Here is a 22,212-nt window from a genome sequence, read left to right on the forward strand (position 1 = left end):
AATATACAGAGAGGGAATGTTCTGGGCACACAATAAGCTGTACCCCCATACTGTACTGTCTAAGGGAAACACTATGGCACCCCTTACCCATATGTATAAATACAAATATACAGAGAAGGAATGTTCTGGGCACACAATAAGGGAAACACTATGGCACCCCCTACCCATATGTATAAATACAAATATACAGAGAGGGAATGTTCTGGGCACACAATAAGCTGTACCCCCATACTGTACTGTCTAAGGGAAACACTATGGCACCCCCTACCCATATGTATAAATACAAATATACAGAGAAGGAATGTTCTGGGCACACAATAAGCTGTACCCCCATACTGTACTGTCTAAGGGAAACACTATGGCACCCCCTACCCATATGTATAAATACATATATACAGAGAAGGAATGTTCTGGGCACACAATAAGCTGTACCCCCATACTGTACTGTCTAAGGGAAACACTATGGCACCCCCTACCCATATGTATAAATACAAATATACAGAGAGGGAATGTTCTGGGCACACAATAAGCTGTACCCCCATACTGTACTGTCTAAGGGAAACACTATGGCACCCCCTACCCATATGTATAAATACAAATATACAGAGAAGGAATGTTCTGGGCACACAATAAGCTGTACCCCCATACTGTACTGTCTAAGGGAAACACTATGGCACCCCCTACCCATATGTATAAATACAAATATACAGAGAAGGAATGTTCTGGGCACACAATAAGCTGTACCCCCCATACTGTACTGTCTAAGGGAAACACTATGGCACCCCTTACCCATATGTATAAATACAAATATACAGAGAAGGAATGTTCTGGGCACACAATAAGGGAAACACTATGGCACCTCCTACCCATATGTATAAAGAAGCCTGACCCGATCTCTCCAGTTCTGCCCTGGGGGAGGGTGGGTTCGCCAGTTCTTGTCTATGAAGATTTCTCAGTAACTGAAGAAGGAAAAGGAATGTGGGGGTTCAGAATTCGGACCTGGCCTGGGTTTCACCTCAGTAAATGGGGATGTTTGCGCGTGAGGTTCTGCCGGACACTGGGCCCCATTCATATCATGGATCACAAAGAATTCGGGAACAGAAGCCCCTTGTATCCAGGAAGCTCAGGTAACAAACTCCCAGCCAGCACACCCCCCCCCCCCCATTGTCTGACAGAGGAACCTAATCTCCCCTGGGCTCCCCCACCCAAGGGCCATGGGTACAGTGCCAACCTCTGTGCCCACATAGGGAGGGAAGCGCACAAATGGCAGTTGTTATCAACCTGCCCTACATTGTGACAATCAGATTGCAAGGCCCCAGTGCCCCACACATGCACCCTGCCAATGAGCTGAGTGATATGATATAAATGAGTGGGACAGAGACATGTGCAGTCTCCTTTAATGGATTGGGGTTGACCATGGGGTTGTTTATACAGGTATCAAATGCCCTCCCCCAATGCTCTCTAGTTATAAGCTGTAGAGCTGAGCTTTATATCAGCGATATTCTACCTGTGCCTGAAATCTCAGAGAAATAAAGTTGTGTGAGGTTTAGTTCCCCTTTATCCCAGGACAAAGCGGTTCAGTTTGCGCTCAAGGGCTGCTGGCAGCTCCCACTGCATCATGTTTCTCTGCGCTCTGATTGGCCGTAGATGTGGCACACAGGTAGAGAGGGACGGGGGGGGCTGAATATATCCCCCACCCACGGCAGTGCCCCCCAGCTCTTACTTGCACCCCGCACCTGTACTGAGGGAACACTGAGCGCCTGGGATCCCACATGTCCTCTGAGGAGAAAGCCCCCGAGTCCTGGCCCCCCAGGGTCCATCTCAAAAGTCCTCCCTATGTAAGTTTATATTTTCCTGTACACATTCAGGCAGCCTTAACCCCCAGTGCACTGTACTCAGGAGACAGGGGCTGGGGGTTCTAAAGCTCTAGATTGGGGACAGGGACTGAGATCAGCCTTTGGCTCTGCCATGGTGGCTAATTATTGGGGTGTCGCCCCCCTTATGGGGTGTGTATCCCCTTTATAAATCTAGTGGTGTGCATCCCCTTTATAGGAATGTTGGGGTGTGCATCCCCTTTATAGGAATGTTGGGGTGTGCAACCCCTTTATAGGAATGTTGGGGTGTGCATCCCCTTTATAGGAATGTTGGGGTGTGCATCCCCTTTATAGGAATGTTGGGGTGTGCATCCCCTTTATAGGAATGTTGGGGTGTGCATCCCCTTTATAGGAATGTTGGGGTGTGCAACCCCTTTATAGGAATGTTGGGGTGTGCATCCCCTTTATAGGAATGTTGGGGTGTGCAACCCCTTTATAAATCTAGTGGTGTGCATCCCCTTTATAGGAATGTTGGGGTGTGCAACCCCTTTATAGGAATGTTGGGGTGTGCAACCCCTTTATAGGAATCTTGGGGTGTGCAACCCCTTTATAGGAATGTTGGGGTGTGCAACCCCTTTATAGGAATGTTGGGATGTGCAACCCCTTTATAGGAATGTTGGGGTGTGCATCCCCTTTATAGGAATCTTGGGGTGTGCAACCCCTTTATAGGAATGTTGGGGTGTGCATCCCCTTTATAGGAATGTTGGGGTGTGCAACCCCTTTATAGGAATGTTGGGGTGTGCAACCCCTTTATAGGAATGTTGGGGTGTGCAACCCCTTTATAGGAATGTTGGGGTGTGCATCCCCTTTATAGGAATGTTGGGGTGTGCATCCCCTTTATAGGAATGTTGGGGTGTGCATCCCCTTTATAGGAATGTTGGGGTGTGCATCCCCTTTATAGGAATGTTGGGGTGTGCAACCCCTTTATAGGAATGTTGGGGTGTGCAACCCCTTTATAGGAATGTTGGGGTGTGCAACCCCTTTATAGGAATGTTGGGGTGTGCATCCCCTTTATAGGAATCTTGGGGTGTGCATCCCCTTTATAGGAATCTTGGGGTGTGCATCCCCTTTATAGGAATGTTGGGGTGTGCAACCCCTTTATAGGAATGTTGGGGTGTGCAACCCCTTTATAGGAATGTTGGGGTGTGCAACCCCTTTATAGGAATGTTGGGGTGTGCATCCCCTTTATAGGAATGTTGGGGTGTGCATCCCCTTTATAGGAATGTTGGGATGTGCAACCCCTTTATAGGAATGTTGGGGTGTGCATCCCCTTTATAGGAATCTTGGGGTGTGCAACCCCTTTATAGGAATGTTGGGGTGTGCATCCCCTTTATAGGAATGTTGGGGTGTGCAACCCCTTTATAGGAATGTTGGGGTGTGCAACCCCTTTATAGGAATGTTGGGGTGTGCAACCCCTTTATAGGAATGTTGGGGTGTGCATCCCCTTTATAGGAATGTTGGGGTGTGCATCCCCTTTATAGGAATGTTGGGGTGTGCATCCCCTTTATAGGAATGTTGGGGTGTGCATCCCCTTTATAGGAATGTTGGGGTGTGCATCCCCTTTATAGGAATGTTGGGGTGTGCATCCCCTTTATAGGAATGTTGGGGTGTGCATCCCCTTTATAGGAATGTTGGGGGCCCTTGGATGTGGGGCATCCCCTTTATAGGAATGTTGGGGTGTGCAACCCCTTTATAGGAATGTTGGGGTGTGCATCCCCTTTATAGGAATGTTGGGGTGTGCATCCCCTTTATAGGAATGTTGGGGTGTGCAACCCCTTTATAGGAATGTTGGGGTGTGCATCCCCTTTATAGGAATGTTGGGGTGTGCAACCCCTTTATAGGAATGTTGGGGTGTGCAACCCCTTTATAGGAATGTTGGGGTGTGCAACCCCTTTATAAGAATGTTGGGGTGTGCATCCCCTTTATAGGAATGTTGGGGTGTGCAACCCCTTTATAAGAATGTTGGGGTGTGCAACCCCTTTATAGGAATGTTGGGGTGTGCATCCCCTTTATAGGAATGTTGGGGTGTGCATCCCCTTTATAGGAATGTTGGGGTGTGCATCCCCTTTACAGGAATATTGGGGTGTGCAACCCCTTTATAGGAATGTTGGGGTGTGCATCCCCTTCAAAGGAATGTTGGGGTGTGCATCCCCTTTATAGGAATGTTGGGGTGTGCATCCCCTTTATAGGAATGTTGGGGTGTGCATCCCCTTTATAGGAATGTTGGGGTGTGCAACCCCTTTATAGGAATGTTGGGGTGTGCATCCCCTTTATAGGAATGTTGGGGTGTGCAACCCCTTTATAGGAATGTTGGGGTGTGCAACCCCTTTATAGGAATGTTGGGGTGTGCAACCCCTTTATAAGAATGTTGGGGTGTGCATCCCCTTTATAGGAATGTTGGGGTGTGCAACCCCTTTATAAGAATGTTGGGGTGTGCAACCCCTTTATAGGAATGTTGGGGTGTGCATCCCCTTTATAGGAATGTTGGGGTGTGCATCCCCTTTATAGGAATGTTGGGGTGTGCATCCCCTTTACAGGAATATTGGGGTGTGCAACCCCTTTATAGGAATGTTGGGGTGTGCATCCCCTTCAAAGGAATGTTGGGGTGTGCATCCCCTTTATAGGAATGTTGGGGTGTGCAACCCCTTTATAGGAATGTTGGGGTGGGCAACCCCTTTATAGGAATGTTGGGGTGTGCAACCCCGTCATAGGAATGTTGGGGTGTGCAACCCCGTCATAGGAATGTTGGGGTGTGCAACCCCGTCATAGGAATGTTGGGGTGTGCATCCCCTTTATAGGAATGTTGGGGTGTAACTGCCTTTATAGGAATCTTGGGATGTGCAACCCCTTTATAGGAATGTTGGGGTGTGCAACCCCTTTATAGGAATGTTGGGATGTGCAACCCCTTTATAGGAATGTTGGGGTGTGCAACCCCGTCATAGGAATGTTGGGGTGTGCAACCCCGTCATAGGAATGTTGGGGTGTGCAACCCCGTCATAGGAATGTTGGGGTGTGCATCCCCTTTATAGGAATGTTGGGGTGTAACTGCCTTTATAGGAATCTTGGGATGTGCAACCCCTTTATAGGAATGTTGGGGTGGGCAACCCCTTTATAGGAATGTTGGGGTGTGCAACCCCGTCATAGGAATGTTGGGGTGTGCAACCCCGTCATAGGAATGTTGGGGTGTGCAACCCCGTCATAGGAATGTTGGGGTGTGCATCCCCTTTATAGGAATGTTGGGGTGTAACTGCCTTTATAGGAATCTTGGGATGTGCAACCCCTTTATAGGAATGTTGGGGTGTGCATCCCCTTTATAGGAATGTTGGGGTGTGCAACCCCTTTATAGGAATGTTGGGGTGTGCATCCCCTTTATAGGAATGTTGGGGTGTAACTGCCTTTATAGGAATCTTGGGATGTGCAACCCCTTTATAGGAATGTTGGGGTGTGCATCCCCTTTATAGGAATGTTGGGGTGGGCAACCCCTTTATAGGAATGTTGGGGTGTGCATCCCCTTTATAGGAATGTTGGGGTGTGCAACCCCTTTATAGGAATGTTGGGGTGTGCAACCCCTTTATAGGAATGTTGGGGTGTGCATCCCCTTTATAGGAATGTTGGGGTGTGCATCCCCTTTATAGGAATGTTGGGTTGTGCATCCCCTTTATAGGAATGTTGGGGTGTGCAACCCCTTTATAGGAATGTTGGGGTGTGCAACCCCTTCATAGGAATCTTGGGGTGTAACCGCCTTTATAGGAATCTTGGGGTGTGACTGCCTTTATAGGAATCTTGGGGTGTGCAACCCCTTCATAGGAATCTTGGGGTGTAACCGCCTTTATAGGAATCTTGGGGTGTGCATCCCCTTCATAGGAATCTTGGGGTGTAACCGCCTTTATAGGAATCTTGGGGTGTGACCGCCTTTATAGGAATGTTGGGGTGTGCAACCCCTTCATAGGAATCTTGGGGTGTAACCGCCTTTATAGGAATCTTGGGGTGTGACCGCCTTTATAGGAATCTTGGGGTGTGCAACCCCTTCATAGGAATCTTGGGGTGTAACCGCCTTTATAGGAATGTTGGGGTGTGACCGCCTATATAGGAATCTCGGGGTGCAGATATCCTTCACCAGAAATAAGGGTGGTTACTCTGATACCAGGACTGTGAGGATCTTGCAGTCTCTGGGTAGTCTCTAGTGCAGTCTCTGGGCAGTCTCTGGAGCAGTCTCTGGAGCAGTCTCTGGAACAGTCTCTGGGCAGTCTTTGGAGCAGTCTCTGGAGCAGTCTCTGGGCAGTCTCTTTGCTTATTGGCCGTCACACATATTATTGGGTGCCTAAACCCCCACTCATTCAGTGCAAGGATCTCTGCTGCTTCCCAAGGACAAGACTTGGGACCAATCAGATCTAGAGATCCTTGATTTGCTTCTTTATGCCAGAAAATCTCTCATGTGGCCAGAGAAATTGGAAGGGGGTTGGGGCATTGGTGTTTGGGGCAAAGGGCTGAAATGAGGGGGGGTGTCTTTACTCTGCTAGGGCAGAGACAGTAGGGCAAGATGGAGAGAGTAGGGCAAGATGGAGAGCGTAGGGCAAGATGGGGACAGTAGGGCAAGATGGAGACAGTAGGGGAAGATGGAGACAGTAGGGCAAGATGGGGACAGTAGGGAAAGATGGGGACAGTAGGGAAAGATGGAGACAGTAGGGAAAGATGGGGACGGTAGGGCAAGATGGAGACGGTAGGGCAAGATGGAGACAGTAGGGCAAGATGGAGACAGAAGGACAAGATGGAGACAGTAGGACAAGATGGAGACAGTAGGGAAAGATGGAGACAGTAGGGCAAGATGGGGACGGTAGGGCAAGATGGAGATGGTAGGGCAAGATGGAGACAGTAGGGCAAGATGGAGACAGAAGGACAAGATGGAGACAGTAGGACAAGATGGAGACAGTAGGGCAAGATGGAGACAGTAGGGCAAGATGGGGACAGTAGGGCAAGATGGAGACAGTAGGGCAAGATGGAGACGGTAGGGCAAGATGGAGATGGTAGGACAAGATGGAGACAGTAGGACAAGATGGAGACAGTAGGGCAAGATGGAGACAGTAGGGCAAGATGGAGACAGTAGGGCAAAATGGGGACAGTAGGACAAGATGGGGACAGTAGGGCAAGATGGGGACAGTATGGCAAGATGGAGACAGTAGGGCAAGATGGAGACAGTAGGACAAGATGGGGACAGTAGGACAAGATGGGGACAGTAGGACAAGATGGAGACAGTAGGGCAAGATGGAGACAGTAGGACAAGATGGAGACAGTAGGGCAAGATGGAGACAGTAGAGCAAGATGGAGACAGTAGGACAAGATGGGGACAGTAGGGCAAGATGGAGACAGTAGGACAAGATGGAGACAGTAGGGCAAGATGGAGACAGTAGGGCAAGATGGAGACAGTAGGACAAGATGGGGACAGTAGGACAAGATGGAGACAGTAGGACAAGATGGAGACAGTAGGACAAGATGGAGACAGTAGGACAAGATGGAGACAGTAGGACAAGATGGGGACAGTAGGACAAGATGGAGACAGTAGGGCAAGATGGAGACAGTAGGGCAAGATGGGGACAGTAGGGCAAGATGGAGACAGTAGGGCAAGATGGAGACAGTAGGACAAGATGGGGCAGTAGGGCAAGATGGAGACAGTAGGACAAGATGGAGACAGTAGGACAAGATGGGGACAGTAGGGCCGTATAATTATAATACATGGCTACTAATCTATTGCACTGGGAACAGAGCAGGTGTGGGATTTAGGGGGTCAGTGCCGTTGGGGGGAGTCCTGCCCTGTATGGGGGGGGGAGTCCTGCCCTGTATGGGGGGGGAGTCCTGTATGGGGGGGGGAGTCCTGCCCTGTATGGGGGGGGGGGAGTCCTGCCCTGTATGGGGGGGGGGGGGAGTCCTGCCCTGTATGGGGGGGGGAGTCCTGCCCTGTATGGGGGGGGGGAGTCCTGCCCTGTATGGGGGGGGAGTCCTGTATGGGGGGGGGAGTCCTGCCCTGTATGGGGGGGGGGGAGTCCTGCCCTGTATGGGGGGGGGGGGAGTCCTGCCCTGTATGGGGGGGGGGAGTCCTGCCCTGTATGGGGGGGGGGAGTCCTGCCCTGTATGGGGGGGGGAGTCCTGCCCTGTATGGGGGGGGGAGTCCTGCCCTGTATGGGGGGGGGGGAGTCCTGCCCTGTATGGGGGGGGGGGAGTCCTGCCCTGTATGGGGGGGGGAGTCCTGCCCTGTATGGGGGGGGAGTCCTGCCCTGTAGGGGGGGGGGAGTCCTGCCCTGTATGGGGGGGGGGGAGTCCTGCCCTGTATGGGGGGGGGGAGTCCTGCCCTGTAGGGGGGGGGAGTCCTGCCCTGTATGGGGGGGGGAGTCCTGCCCTGTATGGGGGGGGGGAGTCCTGCCCTGTATGGGGGGGGGGGGAGTCCTGCCCTGTATGGGGGGGGGGGAGTCCTGCCCTGTATGGGGGGGGGGAGTCCTGCCCTGTATGGGGGGGGGGGGTCCTGCCCTGTATGGGGGGGGAGTCCTGCCCTGTATGGGGGGGGAGTCCTGCCCTGTATGGGGGGGGGGAGTCCTGCCCTGTATGGGGGGGGGGAGTCCTGCCCTGTATGGCTGTTCCCCAGTTGTTCCCAGAAGACACTGCGGTGCTGCAGGGACAATATAGAGGCAGGAACATGTATCCAGCTCAATGTATCATTTATTCCCTATGTATATTATACATTATATTCCCCTGAGGACTGAAAGCTGAGGGGCCAGAGAATAGTTCAGCTGCATCATTTCATTTTATGTCATTTGTTCCCCCAGACCTTCCCTGCCGGCCTGGACTTCCCCGGCCCCCCGGCGCCCCCCAGCCGCAAGCTGCTCATAATGACTGTGGGAGCCGTCAGTGCGCTGGCCATTAGCGTCCTAGGAGTCCTGCTGGCCACTTACCTTGGGAGAGCTTCCTGCAGCCAGGTGGGGGCGCTGACACTGCATTACTGTAACATACAGAGCCCCTTCCCATGCTGATGGTGAGATCTCCTTTCCTCCCCACCCCCAATGTATCACTCATTCCCCCTCTCTGGGTAGGGAACCCCATAACCTGACTGCCCTTACAGTAAGGAACCCCTTCCTATGCTGATGATGAGATCCCCTTTCCTCCCCACCCCCATTGAATCCCTCATTCCCCCTCTCTGGGTAGGGAACCCCATAACCTGACTGCCCTTACAGTAAGGAACCCCTTCCTATGCTGATGGTGAGATCCCCTTTCCTCCCCACCCCCAATGTATCACTCATTCCTCCTCTATTGGTAGGGAACCCCATAACCTGACTGCCCTTACAGTAAGGAACCCCTTCCTATGCTGATGGTGAGATCCCCTTTCCTCCCCACCCCCAATGTATCACTCATTCCCTCTCTCTGGGTAGGGAACCCCATAACCTGACTGCCCTTACAGTAAGGAACCCCTTCCTATGCTGATGGTGAGATCCCTTTTCTCCCCACCCCCAATGTATCACTCATTCCTCCTCTCTTGGTAGGGAATCCCATAACCTGACTGCCCTTACAGTAAGGAACCCCTTCCTATGCTGATGGTGAGATCCCCTTTCCCCCCACCCCCAATGTATCACTCATTCCCCCTCTCTTGGTAGGGAATCCCATAACCTGACTGCCCTTACAGTAAGGAACCCCTTCCTATGCTGATGGTGAGATCCCCTTTCCTCCTTACCCCAATGTATCACTCATTCCCCCTCTCTGAGTAGGGAATCCCATAACCTGACTGCCCTTACAGTAAGGAACCCCTTCCTATGCTGATGGTGAGATCCCTTTTCCTCCCCACCCCCAATGTATCACTCATTCCCCCTCTCTGGGTAGGGAATCCCATAACCTGACTGCCCTTACAGTAAGGAACCCCATCCTATGCTGATGGTGAGATCTCCTTTCCTCCCCACCCCCAATGTATCACTCATTCCCCCTCTCTTGGTAGGGAACCCCATAACCTGACTGCCCTTACAGTAAGGAACCCCTTCCTATGCTGATGGTGAGATCCCCTTTCCTCCCCACCCCCAATGTATCACTCATTCCCCCTCTCTGGGTAGGGAATCCCATAACCTGACTGCCCTTACAGTAAGGAACCCCTTCCTATGCTTATGGTGAGATCTCCTTTCCTCCCCCAATGTATCACTCATTCCCCCTCTCTTGGTAGGGAACCCCATAACCTGACTGCCCTTACAGTAAGGAACCCCTTCCTATGCTGATGGTGAGATCTCCTTTCCTCCCCCAATGTATCACTCATTCCCCCTCTCTTGGTAGGGAACCCCATAACCTGACTGCCTTTACAGTAAGGAACCCCTTCCTATGCTGATGGTGAGATCTCCTTTCCTCCCCCAATGTATCACTCATTCCCCCTCTCTGGGTAGGGAACCCCATAACCTGACTGCCCTTACAGTAAGGAACCCCTTCCTATGCTGATGGTGAGATCCCCTTTCCTCCCCACCCCCAATGTATCACTCATTCCCCCTCTCTGGGTAGGGAATCCCATAACCTGACTGCCCTTACAGTAAGGAACCCCTTCCTATGCTTATGGTGAGATCTCCTTTCCTCCCCACCCCCAATGTATCACTCATTCCCCCTCTCTGGGTAGGGAACCCCATAACCTGACTGCCCTTACAGTAAGGAACCCCTTCCTATGCTGATGGTGAGATCTCCTTTCCTCCCCACCCCCAATGAATCACTCATTCCCCCTCTCTGGGTAGGGAACCCCATAACCTGACTGCCCTTACAGTAAGGAACCCCTTCCTGTGCTGATGGTGAGATCTCCTTTCTTCTTTAGGAAAACTACATTAGGCCATACTTTTGGACCCTGACATGTAGGTAATGCCCATGTTGCTTGTGTGCCGTTACTTTAGAGAGAGGCATCCAGTTTCCTGCCCCCACAGCTCAATGTGCAGAATGAGGCATCCCTCCTCCTGGCGCTCAGTGACATCACAGATCAGGGTTCCTCCCCGGGAATCACCTGTGACCTTAAAAATGTAAGTTAAACACAGGAAGGGCTCATGGGGGCGCATTTACAGTTACAGCCCATGGGGGGCGCGTTGTCTCTGGGACCTATTGGAAGCATTTTTGCTGCTCATTTTCTTCATTTCTCATGAGGGGAAAAGACAGGGGCCTAATTTAATGGGAAGGGAGCAAGATAGCAGCTCCCAGTAGGTATCAGAATAGCACTCAATAGTAAGAAATCCAAGTCCGGCTTGGGACTCCTCCAGTTACATGGGAGTAGGAGAAACAATAGGTTAGCTGAAAGCAGTTCTAATGAGTAGCGCTGGCTGAAAGCTCAGACTCAGGCACAAGGCACTGAGATGGCGCCTACACACCAATATTACAGCTACAAATACATTTGTTGGTTCAAGAATAAAGGGTTAAATGGCAGAGGGAATTATTTGCTGTGTAACAGTGTCATTTAGAGATAAATAGTGCCCCATAAATATCATGGCAGGGTCCCTTTAAAAAACTCAGTGTATCTGTTCCCCCAGCACCTAATGGTTTATCATGGACAGCCGGAGGGATGTGTGGCACGCAAGATGGAATCCACTGAAGCTCTGCCATCTTGTCAGGATCTGGAGATCTACTTCCAGGCGGTGCTGGTAACCCAACTGAGCCCTATATTCATGCCCACAGAGGGTCCCTATGCTCCTCCCACTCCCTGCAGAGGCTGAGCCCCCTAATTACCCACAGAGGGTCCCTATGCTCCTCCCACTCCCTGCAGAGGCTGAGCCCCCTAATTACCCACAGAGGGTCCCTATGCTCCTCCCACTCCCTGCAGAGGCTGAGCCCCCTAATTACCCACAGGGTGTCCCTATGCTCCTCCCACTCCCTGCAGAGGCTGAGCCCCCTAATTACCCACAGAGGGTCCCTATGCTCCTCCCACTCCCTGCAGAGGCTGAGCCCCCTAATTACCCACAGAGGGTCCCTATGCTCCTCCCACTCCCTGCAGAGGCTGAGCCCCCTAATTACCCACAGAGGGTCCCTATGCTCCTCCCACTCCCTGCAGAGGCTGAGCCCCCTAATTACCCACAGAGGGTCCCTATGCTCCTCCCACTCCCTGCAGAGGCTGAGCCCCCTAATTACCCACAGAGAGTCCCTATGCTCCTCCCACTCCCTGCAGAGGCTGAGCCCCCTAATTACCCACAGAGGGTCCCTATGCTCCTCCCACTCCCTGCAGAGGCTGAGCCCCTAATTACCCACAGGGTGTCCCTATGCTCCTCCCCACTCCCTGCAGAGGCTGAGCCCCCTAATTACCCCACAGGGTGTCCCTATGCTCCTCCCACTCCTGCAGAGGCTGAGCCCCCTAATTACCCACAGAGGGCCCTATGCTCCTCCCACTCCCTGCAGAGGCTGAGCCCCCTAATTACCCACAGGGTGTCCCTATGCTCCTCCCACTCCCTGCAGAGGCTGAGCCCCCTAATTACCGCACAGGGTGTCCCTATGCTCCTCCCACTCCCTGCAGAGGCTGAGCCCCCTAATTACCCACAGAGGGTCCCTATGCTCCTCCCACTCCCTGCAGAGGCTGAGCCCCTAATTACCCACAGGGTGTCCCTATGCTCCTCCCACTCCCTGCAGAGGCTGAGCCCCCTAATTACCCACAGAGGGTCCCTATTGCTCCTCCCACTCCCTGCAGAGGCTTGAGCCCCTAATTACCCACAGGGTGTCCCTATGCTCCTCCCACTCCCTGCAGAGGCTGAGCCCCCTAATTACCCACAGAGGGTCCCTATGCTCCTCCCACTCCCTGCAGAGGCTGAGCCCCCTAATTACCCACAGAGGGTCCCTATGCTCCTCCCACTCCTGCAGAGGCTGAGCCCCCTAATTACCCACAGAGGGTCCCTATGCTCCTCCCACTCCCTGCAGAGGCTGAGCCCCTAATTACCCACAGAGGGTCCCTATGCTCCTCCCACTCCCTGCAGAGGCTGAGCCCCCTAATTACCCACAGAGGGTCCCTATGCTCCTCCCACTCCTGCAGAGGCTGAGCCCCCTAATTACCCACAGAGGGTCCCTATGCTCCTCCCACTCCCTGCAGAGGCTGAGCCCCCTAATTACCCACAGAGGGTCCCTATGCTCCTCCCACTCCCTGCAGAGGGCCCTAACCCCAGGTCCTAGCTCCCACCCTGCAGAGGCTGAGCCCCTAATTACCCACAGAGGGTCCCTATGCTCCCACTCCCTGCAGAGGCTGAGCCCCCTAATTACCCACAGAGGGTCCCTATGCTCCTCCCACTCCCAGCAGAGGCTGAGCCCCCTAATTACCCACAGAGGGTCCCTATGCTCCTCCCACTCCCTGCAGAGGGCTGAGCCCCCTAATTACCCACAGAGGGTCCCTATGCTCCTCCCACTCCCTGCAGAGGCTGAGCCCCCTAATTACCCACAGAGGGTCCCTATGCTCCTCCCACTCCCTGCAGAGGCTGAGCCCCCTAATTACCCACAGAGGGTCCCTATGCTCCTCCCACTCCCTGCAGAGGCTGAGCCCCCTAATTACCCACAGAGGGTCCCTATGCTCCTCCCACTCCCTGCAGAGGCTGAGCCCCCTAATTACCCACAGAGGTCCCTATGGCTCCCCACTCCCTGCAGAGGCTGAGCCCCTAATTACCCACAGAGGGTCCCTATGCTCCCCACTCCTGCAGAGGCTGAGCCCCCTAATTACCCACAGAGGGTCCCTATGCTCCTCCCACTCCCTGCAGAGGCTGAGCCCCCTAATTACCCACAGAGGGTCCCTATGCTCCTCCCACTCCCTGCAGAGGCTGAGCCCCCTAATTACCCACAGAGGGTCCCTATGCTCCTCCCACTCCCTGCAGAGGCTGAGCCCCCTAATTACCCACAGAGGGTCCCTATGCTCCTCCCACTCCCTGCAGAGGCTGAGCCCCCTAATTACCCACAGAGGGTCCCTATGCTCCTCCCACTCCCTGCAGAGGCTGAGCCCCCTAATTACCCACAGAGGGTCCCTATGCTCCTCCCACTCCCTGCAGAGGCTGAGCCCCCTAAAGGTCTACCCCCACCAGAGGGTCCCCTAATCCGGCTCCTCCCACTCCCTGCAGAGGCTGAGCCCCCTAATTACCCACAGAGGGTCCCTATGCTCCTCCCACTCCCTGCAGAGGCTGAGCCCCCTAATTACCCACAGAGGGTCCCTATGCTCCTCCCACTCCCTGCAGAGGCTGAGCCCCCTAATTACCCACAGAGGGTCCCTATGCTCCTCCCACTCCCTGCAGAGGCTGAGCCCCCTAATTACCCACAGAGGGTCCCTATGCTCCTCCCACTCCCTGCAGAGGCTGAGCCCCCTAATTACCCACAGAGGGTCCCTATGCTCCTCCCACTCCCTTCAGAGGCTGAGCCCCCTAATTACCCACAGAGGGTCCCTATGCTCCTCCCACTCCCTGCAGAGGCTGAGCCCCCTAATTACCCACAGAGGGTCCCTATGCTCCTCCCACTCCCTGCAGAGGCTGAGCCCCCTAATTACCCACAGAGGGTCCCTATGCTCCTCCCACTCCCTGCAGAGGCTGAGCCCCCTAATTACCCACAGAGGGTCCCTATGCTCCTCCCACTCCCTTCAGAGGCTGAGCCCCCTAATTACCCACAGAGGGTCCCTATGCTCCTCCCACTCCCTGCAGAGGCTGAGCCCCCTAATTACCCACAGAGGGTCCCTATGCTCCTCCCACTCCCTGCAGAGGCTGAGCCCCCTAATTACCCACAGAGGGTCCCTATGCTCCTCCCACTCCCTGCAGAGGCTGAGCCCCCTAATTACCCACAGAGGGTCCCTATGCTCCTCCCACTCCCTGCAGAGGCTGAGCCCCCTAATTACCCAGGCCCCACCAGAGGGTCCCCTATCCGGCTGCCTCCCACTCCCTGCAGAGGCTGAGCCCCCTAATTACCCACAGAGGGTCCCTATGCTCCTCCCACTCCCTTCAGAGGCTGAGCCCCCTAATTACCCACAGAGGGTCCCTATGCTCCTCCCACTCCCTGCAGAGGCTGAGCCCCCTAATTACCCACAGAGGGTCCCTATGCTCCTCCCACTCCCTGCAGAGGCTGAGCCCCCTAATTACCCACAGAGGGTCCCTATGCTCCTCCCACTCCCTGCAGAGGCTGAGCCCCCTAATTACCCACAGAGGGTCCCTATGCTCCTCCCACTCCCTGCAGAGGCTGAGCCCCCTAATTACCCACAGAGGGTCCCTATGCTCCTCCCACTCCCTGCAGAGGCTGAGCCCCCTAATTACCCACAGAGGGTCCCTATGCTCCTCCCACTCCCTGCAGAGGCTGAGCCCCCTAATTACCCACAGAGGGTCCCTATGCTCCTCCCACTCCCTGCAGAGGCTGAGCCCCCTAATTACCCACAGAGAAACCCAGGCAGGGGGAGAACACAAACTCCTCAGGACCCTTGCTGTACGGTGGGAATGGTAATGGTTGCACCACCGGGTACGACACACCTACTGGTTGAGACTGAGTGCGCCCGCCGGCAGGGGGTGTAGGTGCCACACAGAGCCCCCAGTGTCCTGCCTCCCACTCAATGTGAATGAGCCCCACTGTGTCTCTCTATTGGCAGAGGAACGTCACATTGGGCCTGTCATTGGACGTACAAGTGGTTGCTGTGGGTACGTTAGGGAGCCTGGCCACTCTGCTCTGCAATAACAAGCCCACCTACCTGGTCACCACTGTCCCAGGTAAGTACCCCCTGTATATGGGTTATTCAACAATCTCTATTTCCTACAGGACATGTGGTGCCCCATGAGTTCTATCAAACATGTCCAACCTGGGTTTTAGCCCGTGCTTCTCAGTAGGTACTGTCCCCATCTTGCCCTACTGTCTCCATCTTGTCCTACTGTCTCCGTCTTGCCCTACTGTCCCCATCTTGCCCTACTGTCCCCGTCTTGTCCTACTGTCTCCGTCTTGCCCTACTGTCCCCATCTTGCCCTACTGTCTCCATCTTGCCCTACTGTCTCCATCTTGCCCTACTGTCTCCATCTTGCCCTACTGTCTCCATCTTGTCCTACTGTCCCCATCTTGCCCTACTGTCCCCATCTTCCCCTACTGTCTCCATCTTGCCCTACTGTCCCAATCTTGCCCTACTGTCTCCATCTTGTCCTCCTGTCTCCATCTTGTCCTCCTGTCTCCATCTTGCCCTCCTGTCTCCATCTTGCCCTACTGTCTCCATCTTGCCCTACTGTCCCCATCTTGTCCTCCTGTCTCCATCTTGCCCTCCTGTCTCCATCTTGCCCTCCTGTCCCCATCTTGCCCTCCTGTCCCCATCTTGCCCTACTGTCCCCATCTTGCCCTACTGTCTCCATCTTGTCCTACTGTCTCCATCTTGTCCTACTGTCCCCATCTTGTCCTACTGTCTCCATCTTGCCCTACTGTCTCCATCTTGCCCTAATGTCTCCATCTAGTCCTACTGTCCCCATCTTGCACTAATCTTCATTGCCTATTACGTGTGCCCGTGTCTCCATGTGCTGACAATACATTGTGTGTGTTTGTAGCTCCGGCCAGAGCCCAGGAGAGCCTCGCAGCCTGATCGCCCCACTGATGCCCATTACACCCCCAATGCCAGCGCCTGGCAGCCCCACAGCCTGTCCTGCCTGCAGCCATTGATATATAATATATACTCAGCTTGCTAGTGCCCAGCATGGGGCTACAGATGCCCGGCTACATACTGTGCAACGAGAGGAACAAACCCGACGTCTGTGCCCCACGTGCACCCGCGCTGCCCGGCTGGGAGTTGTACCCCCTGCACCCTGTGTAAATATGTTTATTTCATAACCTTCCACGGCTTTGGAAACCCAGTAAGAAAATCCATTTTGAATAGAAAAGCATGAACATTACCCTGCCGTGTACTTGCCGTGTCTGTGCTATTGGCTATGGCTCGCTGGGCCAGGGATTGGTGGCCAAGGGCTACTAGGCTAGTGCACTTGTCAAATGTAAGCACACACCTGATTGGCTGCCATAGGTTACTGGGAGGCCGCTGTTAGCATTATGAAAGCACACACCCGATTGGGTGCTATAGGTTACTGGGCGACTGCAGTTAGCATTATGAAAGCACACACCCGATTGGCTGCCATAGGTTACTGGGAGGCCGCTGTTAGCATTATGAAAGCACACACCCGATTGGCTGCCATAGGTTACTGGGAGGCCGCTGTTAGCATTATGAAAGCACACACCCGATTGGCTGCCATAGGTTACTGGGCGACTGCAGTTAGCATTATGAAAGCACACACCTGATTGGCTGCTATAGGTTACTGGGCGACTGCAGTTAGCATTATGAAAGCACACACCCGATTGGCTGCTATAGGTTACTGGGCGACTGCAGTTACCATTATGAAAGCACACACCTGATTGGCTGCCATAGGTTACAAAACTAACACATTGCATATTTCTTACATGTAAAGTAAGGGGACCCCAGAAAACCACAATCAACTGAAGCAGAGAAAATGTTAAAACTGGGAGATTTTATTGTTTTCTGAGAAATCTCTGCTCCTTTTGAACTTGGTGCCAGCAACACGTTAGCAAAAAACTGGGGGGGGGGGGGACCCGGTTGCACCCCCTAATCTAAGGTCCACCGGAACCAAATCCGGAGAAAGGGGCAGACTCATGCGATCGGGTGTGAAACCCCCATCACTTTTATTGTTGCCACTCCCTGCATCCCCGGCAACTCACCAACTAACCCACTACAGGCACCTGGGGGGGGGAGGGAACAACACCCCACAAATGTTGCCATTTTAGGACCAGCCCCCTTTTGCACACTCGCCTTAGGGTCCAACATAGGGAATCAACTTCTCCAGTCTGATCCACACCATTCCTCTAGCTGCCACTCCCAGCATCCCTGGCAAGCCAACTCCCTGCAGCCCCCCAATAGCCAACATCCCGAGCCCCAACCCACGTATAATCCCATGGCAATATCCTCACTGGCACCCTCAGGCAGCCTTCCGATACCCCCAGCATGCCAACATGCCCACTGATGCCCCCAGCATGCCAACATGCCTCCTGATACCCCCAGCATGCCCACTCACCTACCCACATACTGTAATTAAGGGGACCGACTGGGCCAGTACCCCATTAATTTACAAGACCATAATGGAGGACAAACACATATGACTGAAGGAAAGAAAGTACAGATTAGTGGGATGTAGATCCCCCCGAAACATCATTAGTGGCACGTGGAACCATTTAAGTTTTAGCCACTCCGGAGGGGGGAGAAAGGGTGCAGTGGCAAACTTACCCCTATGGCAGGCAATTGTTGCTTGGCAACGTGGCACCATCAAGGGGATAGCTATTGGCACCATGGAGGGCACTTTGTGTGGAACTGCCCAAGGCACTAAACCTATAGGCACCAAAGGACTAATCCCCGTTTCCCAGGTAAAACTCCCAGCATGCCTACACTGTTCAAGGATGATGGGAGTTGTAGTTAGACACATTTGAGGCCTTATGGTTCATTCAGGGAATAAAGCAAGAATAAACACCTGCGGCTCAGTGGCAGTAGCTATAGAGTGGCCCCTGGGCCCCCCCGTTAGTACAAGAGGAAGGGAGGCGGCACAGCCCAAGGGGGAATGTTTTATAGCATTATGTGGAATATACCCCCCCCCCCGCACACACCAAGAGGCGACACGTAAAATCGAGTCACTTTATTCAAGCGAGTGCTAAACCCATGCAGCAATGAGTAGCGTGTCAGTGGCACATACACAACATGTAAATATAGACATGGCGGCCCCACCACGGGGCCACAGGGGACACTGCCCGGCCCCCCACACAGCCGCATTCTCCTACAGACGGGGAGCATAAATACAGTCACTTTGGCGCCAGTGGGGGGCCGGGGGTCTCAGTCACTTTCCCGGGGGGGAGGGTGGTGTCTCGGTGCATGATATCGGTCGGACAGCCGGAGAGGAACCAGAGAGAGAGAATGGCATGGCCAGGAAGGTGCTTGCAGCCAGGAGACAGTTCTGTACAACAGGGGGCGCCACTAGGGCTTTTTGATTGGCAGGGGCCTTCGGAACAGCAAGATGTGTGGTTCTGAGAACAGAAAAGGCAGAATCAGAACCATAAACCCATAATACCATCTGGTCATGTGATATCCCATGCTGGGGGTGTGGCTGGAATTCCAGGTATCCAGCAGGGGATGCTGGGAGATTGATGCACTTACCTGGCTCATGGATCATGTAGTGTACCCAGCCCTGGCTCTGCTGCACTCCCAGGTTCCGCCATTCCGATTCTGACATGAGATGGGTTTTGGGCACCATCTTGGCAATATCCTTGGGTAACATGACGTGCCTGCAAGACAAGATGGCAAGGGTAAGTGTGTTGCACCAATGAGACGAGGCAGAGCGCTGGGCGGAGCAAGAGGGCCCCAGTCTGTGAGCCCAATGCCCCCTGCATCTGAGCACCAGTGGGGGCTACTGACAGGCTGATCATGGGGGATCATGGGGGATCCATCCTGTATAGGCTATACGGAACCCAATGTGTTACAAACATGGCTACCCTACTGCTTGTCGGCACATCTCCTTAGCAGTGAATATGGCCCAGCTTGGCAGGTACCACCGATACCGGATCCCCACTGCCCGGTCATTAGAAAGAACTGCACAACCCAGGAGGTTTGTGGGCTAAACCATCAGGAACGGTTCCTCCCATTGATTCTGCCACAAATACTTCCTACCAGGATTGCTGGGTAATCTACAGCAGAACTACATCACCCAGAATCCCCCAGTGCACCAGGAGGCAGTGGGGCTCATTTATCAACACTGGCAAATTTGCCCATGAGCAGTAACCCATAGCAACCAGCTGCAGGTATAACCATGAATGCAACAATTTGATTGGTTGCCATTGGTTACTGCCCACGTGCAAATTTGCCCAACGTTGATAAATGGCCCCCAGTAAGTGTAACCGGACAAAGACCCCAGCCCATAGCTTGTGCTACAAATACCCAGGCCCCTCTCTCACGTATAACAATATCCCGGCTGGGCCGCTCCCACAGTCCTGAGCCAATCCCCTCCAATTTACACCTATGACATTTCACGGCGCCCAGCCTGGAGTCATCCAATCAGAAGGCAGAGCTCTGCGGCACAGCCAAGTGATCAGAAGGAATTTGATAACACAAACGCCCAATAAAATCAGGTTTTATATGGCTCTGAAACCCCTAACGGGGCATTTGTGCCTCTTTATTCTGTGCCGGGCCCCCCCATATTCTGCAATAGTGAAACAAATCAGCATGGAAAGGTGAACTTCCCCTTTAAGCAATGCTTGCAATTGGTCATTACAACAACTGTTCAGCTACTGACAATCTCGTGTCATTCAAAGCCCTGATCGGTTTCTATGGTCAGTGACCCTAGCAACCAGACTGCAAGTCCCCAACCAAATGTCAGTCTTTACAGGATGCACAAGATCCCAATCCCAGGCAGTGTTCCGCCCAACGCAAGTCAGTCCGGTTTATTCTTCAGCTGAATCCAAAAAAATGCCCAAATCCTGGAATTGGTGCCACAGAAATGACCGTTTGTGCCACGGGGAATGGCTAACGGCAACAGGGCACGTGGCAACCAGATACGCGGCACCCCACGCACAGAGCATCAGGCCGACATGGCACAGCACCCGCCTGTACCCCTACATCAGCTCCGGGTGGGCACCCGCCTGGGACCCTACATCAGCTCCGGGGGGGCACCCGCCTGTACCCCTACATCAGCTCCGGGTGGGCACCCGCCTGGGACCCTACATCAGCTCCGGGTGGGCACCCGCCTGTACCCCTACATCAGCTCCGGGGGGGCACCCGCCTGTACCCCTACATCAGCTCCGGGTGGGCACCCGCCTGGGCCCCTACATCAGCTCCGGGTGGGCACCCGCCTGGGCCCCTACATCAGCTCCGGGTGGCACCCGCCTGTACCCCTACATCAGCTCCGGGTGGGCACCCGCCTGTACCCCTACATCAGCTCCGGGTGGGCACCCGCCTGTACCCCTACACCAGCTCCGGGTGGGCACCCGCCTGTACCCCTACATCAGCTCCGGGGGGCACCCGCCTGTACCCCTACATCAGCTCCGGGGGGCACCCGCCTGTACCCCTACATCAGCTCCGGGTGGGCACCCGCCTGTACCCCTACATCAGCTCCGGGTGGGCACCCGCCTGTACCCCTACACCAGCTCCGGGTGGGCACCCGCCTGTACCCCTACATCAGCTCCGGGGGCACCCGCCTGTACCCCTACATCAGCTCCGGGTGGCACCCGCCTGTACTCCTACATCAGCTCCGGGGGGCACTCGCCTGTACCCCTACATCAGCTCCGGGTGGCACCCGCCTGTACCCCTACATCAGCTCCGGGGGGCACCCGCCTGTACCCCTACATCAGCTCCGGGGGGCACCCGCCTGTACCCCTACATCAGCTCCGGGGGGCACCTGCCTGTACCCCTACATCAGCTCCGGGGGGCACCTGCCTGTACCCCTACATCAGCTCCGGGTGGGCACCCACTGACCGAGGCCCATTGCACCCACTAAGTGCAATGGGAGCACAGGCACCATGCAGCCCAGGGAGGGAGGCATACAGCTGGTAACCAGGGCCCTTCCAGCCAGGCATGGGGGTCACACCCCCCAAACTGCAACTCCCAGCAGCCCTCTGACAGCCAACAGCTGGGGCTCAGTATGCAGCAGCCAAGGGAGGGGGAGTGACCCATTAGTGCCAAGGGGCTGCTGTACCCCCACCCCATGCAGCAGCTGTACCCCCACCCCATGCAGCAGCTGTACCCCCACCCCATGCAGCAGCTGTACCCCCACCCCATGCAGCAGCTGTACCCCCACCCCATGCAGCAGCTGTACCCCCACCCCATGCAGCAGCTGTACCCCCACCCCATGCAGCAGCTGTACCCCCACCCCATGCAGCAGCTGTACCCCCACCCCATGCAGCAGCTGTACCCCCACCCCATGCAGCAGCTGTACCCCCACCCCATGCAGCAGCTGTACCCCCACCCCATACAGCAGCACCGCTGAAGAGGGCCCTGTCCAAAAGAGCTTACAATCTATAAGGATAGAGACTTGCCACCCTAAAACGATGATGGTTATTGGGAAAGCTTCTTTACTTAAACTCTGCATGTCTGACTGCTGATTGGTTCCTACGAGCAGCAAATGGTCGTTTAGCCCCTAAGCTACACGCTGCCGGACACAGGTGTCAGCCCGCTAAACTGCATGCTGGGAACTGTAGTCCAACACATGAAGGGCAGCGGACACGCCCCCACTTACCGGTACTCGTACAGCTCGTCATCGTACTTGTCCGAGTAGTAAATGTTCTTGGCGGACATGGCAGCAGCGCGGCTCTCAGGCTCCTCGTTAGGCGCACTCTGACCGTTACCCGCCAA

The 22,212-nt window shown here is 54.4% G+C and overlaps 2 protein-coding genes across 2 annotated transcripts; one reads left to right on the forward strand and one right to left on the reverse strand.

Moving 5' to 3' along the window:
* Positions 1–1,705: 1,705 nt before the first annotated feature.
* Positions 1,706–16,714, forward strand: LOC116406912. The gene is made up of 6 exons (XM_031892021.1): positions 1,706–1,838; positions 8,690–8,839; positions 10,769–10,891; positions 11,393–11,503; positions 15,442–15,559; positions 16,373–16,714. Exons 1-6 carry the CDS (start codon positions 1,773–1,775, stop codon positions 16,405–16,407), a joined length of 603 nt encoding a protein of 200 aa, XP_031747881.1. The 5' UTR covers positions 1,706–1,772; the 3' UTR covers positions 16,408–16,714.
* A 1,782-nt stretch (positions 16,715–18,496) lies between these two features.
* cks1b (CDC28 protein kinase regulatory subunit 1B) lies at positions 18,497–22,161 on the reverse strand. The gene is made up of 3 exons (NM_001100215.1): positions 22,097–22,161; positions 19,027–19,154; positions 18,497–18,896 (listed from the first exon to the last, which is right to left on the reverse strand). The coding sequence occupies exons 1-3, from the start codon at positions 22,153–22,155 to the stop codon at positions 18,847–18,849; spliced, it is 237 nt and encodes a 78-aa protein (NP_001093685.1). The 5' UTR covers positions 22,156–22,161; the 3' UTR covers positions 18,497–18,846.
* Between the last annotated feature and the right edge of the window lie 51 nt (positions 22,162–22,212).

This window comes from Xenopus tropicalis, chromosome 8 (genome assembly GCF_000004195.4).
Source record: "Xenopus tropicalis strain Nigerian chromosome 8, UCB_Xtro_10.0, whole genome shotgun sequence".
Taxonomy (NCBI): domain Eukaryota; kingdom Metazoa; phylum Chordata; class Amphibia; order Anura; family Pipidae; genus Xenopus; species Xenopus tropicalis.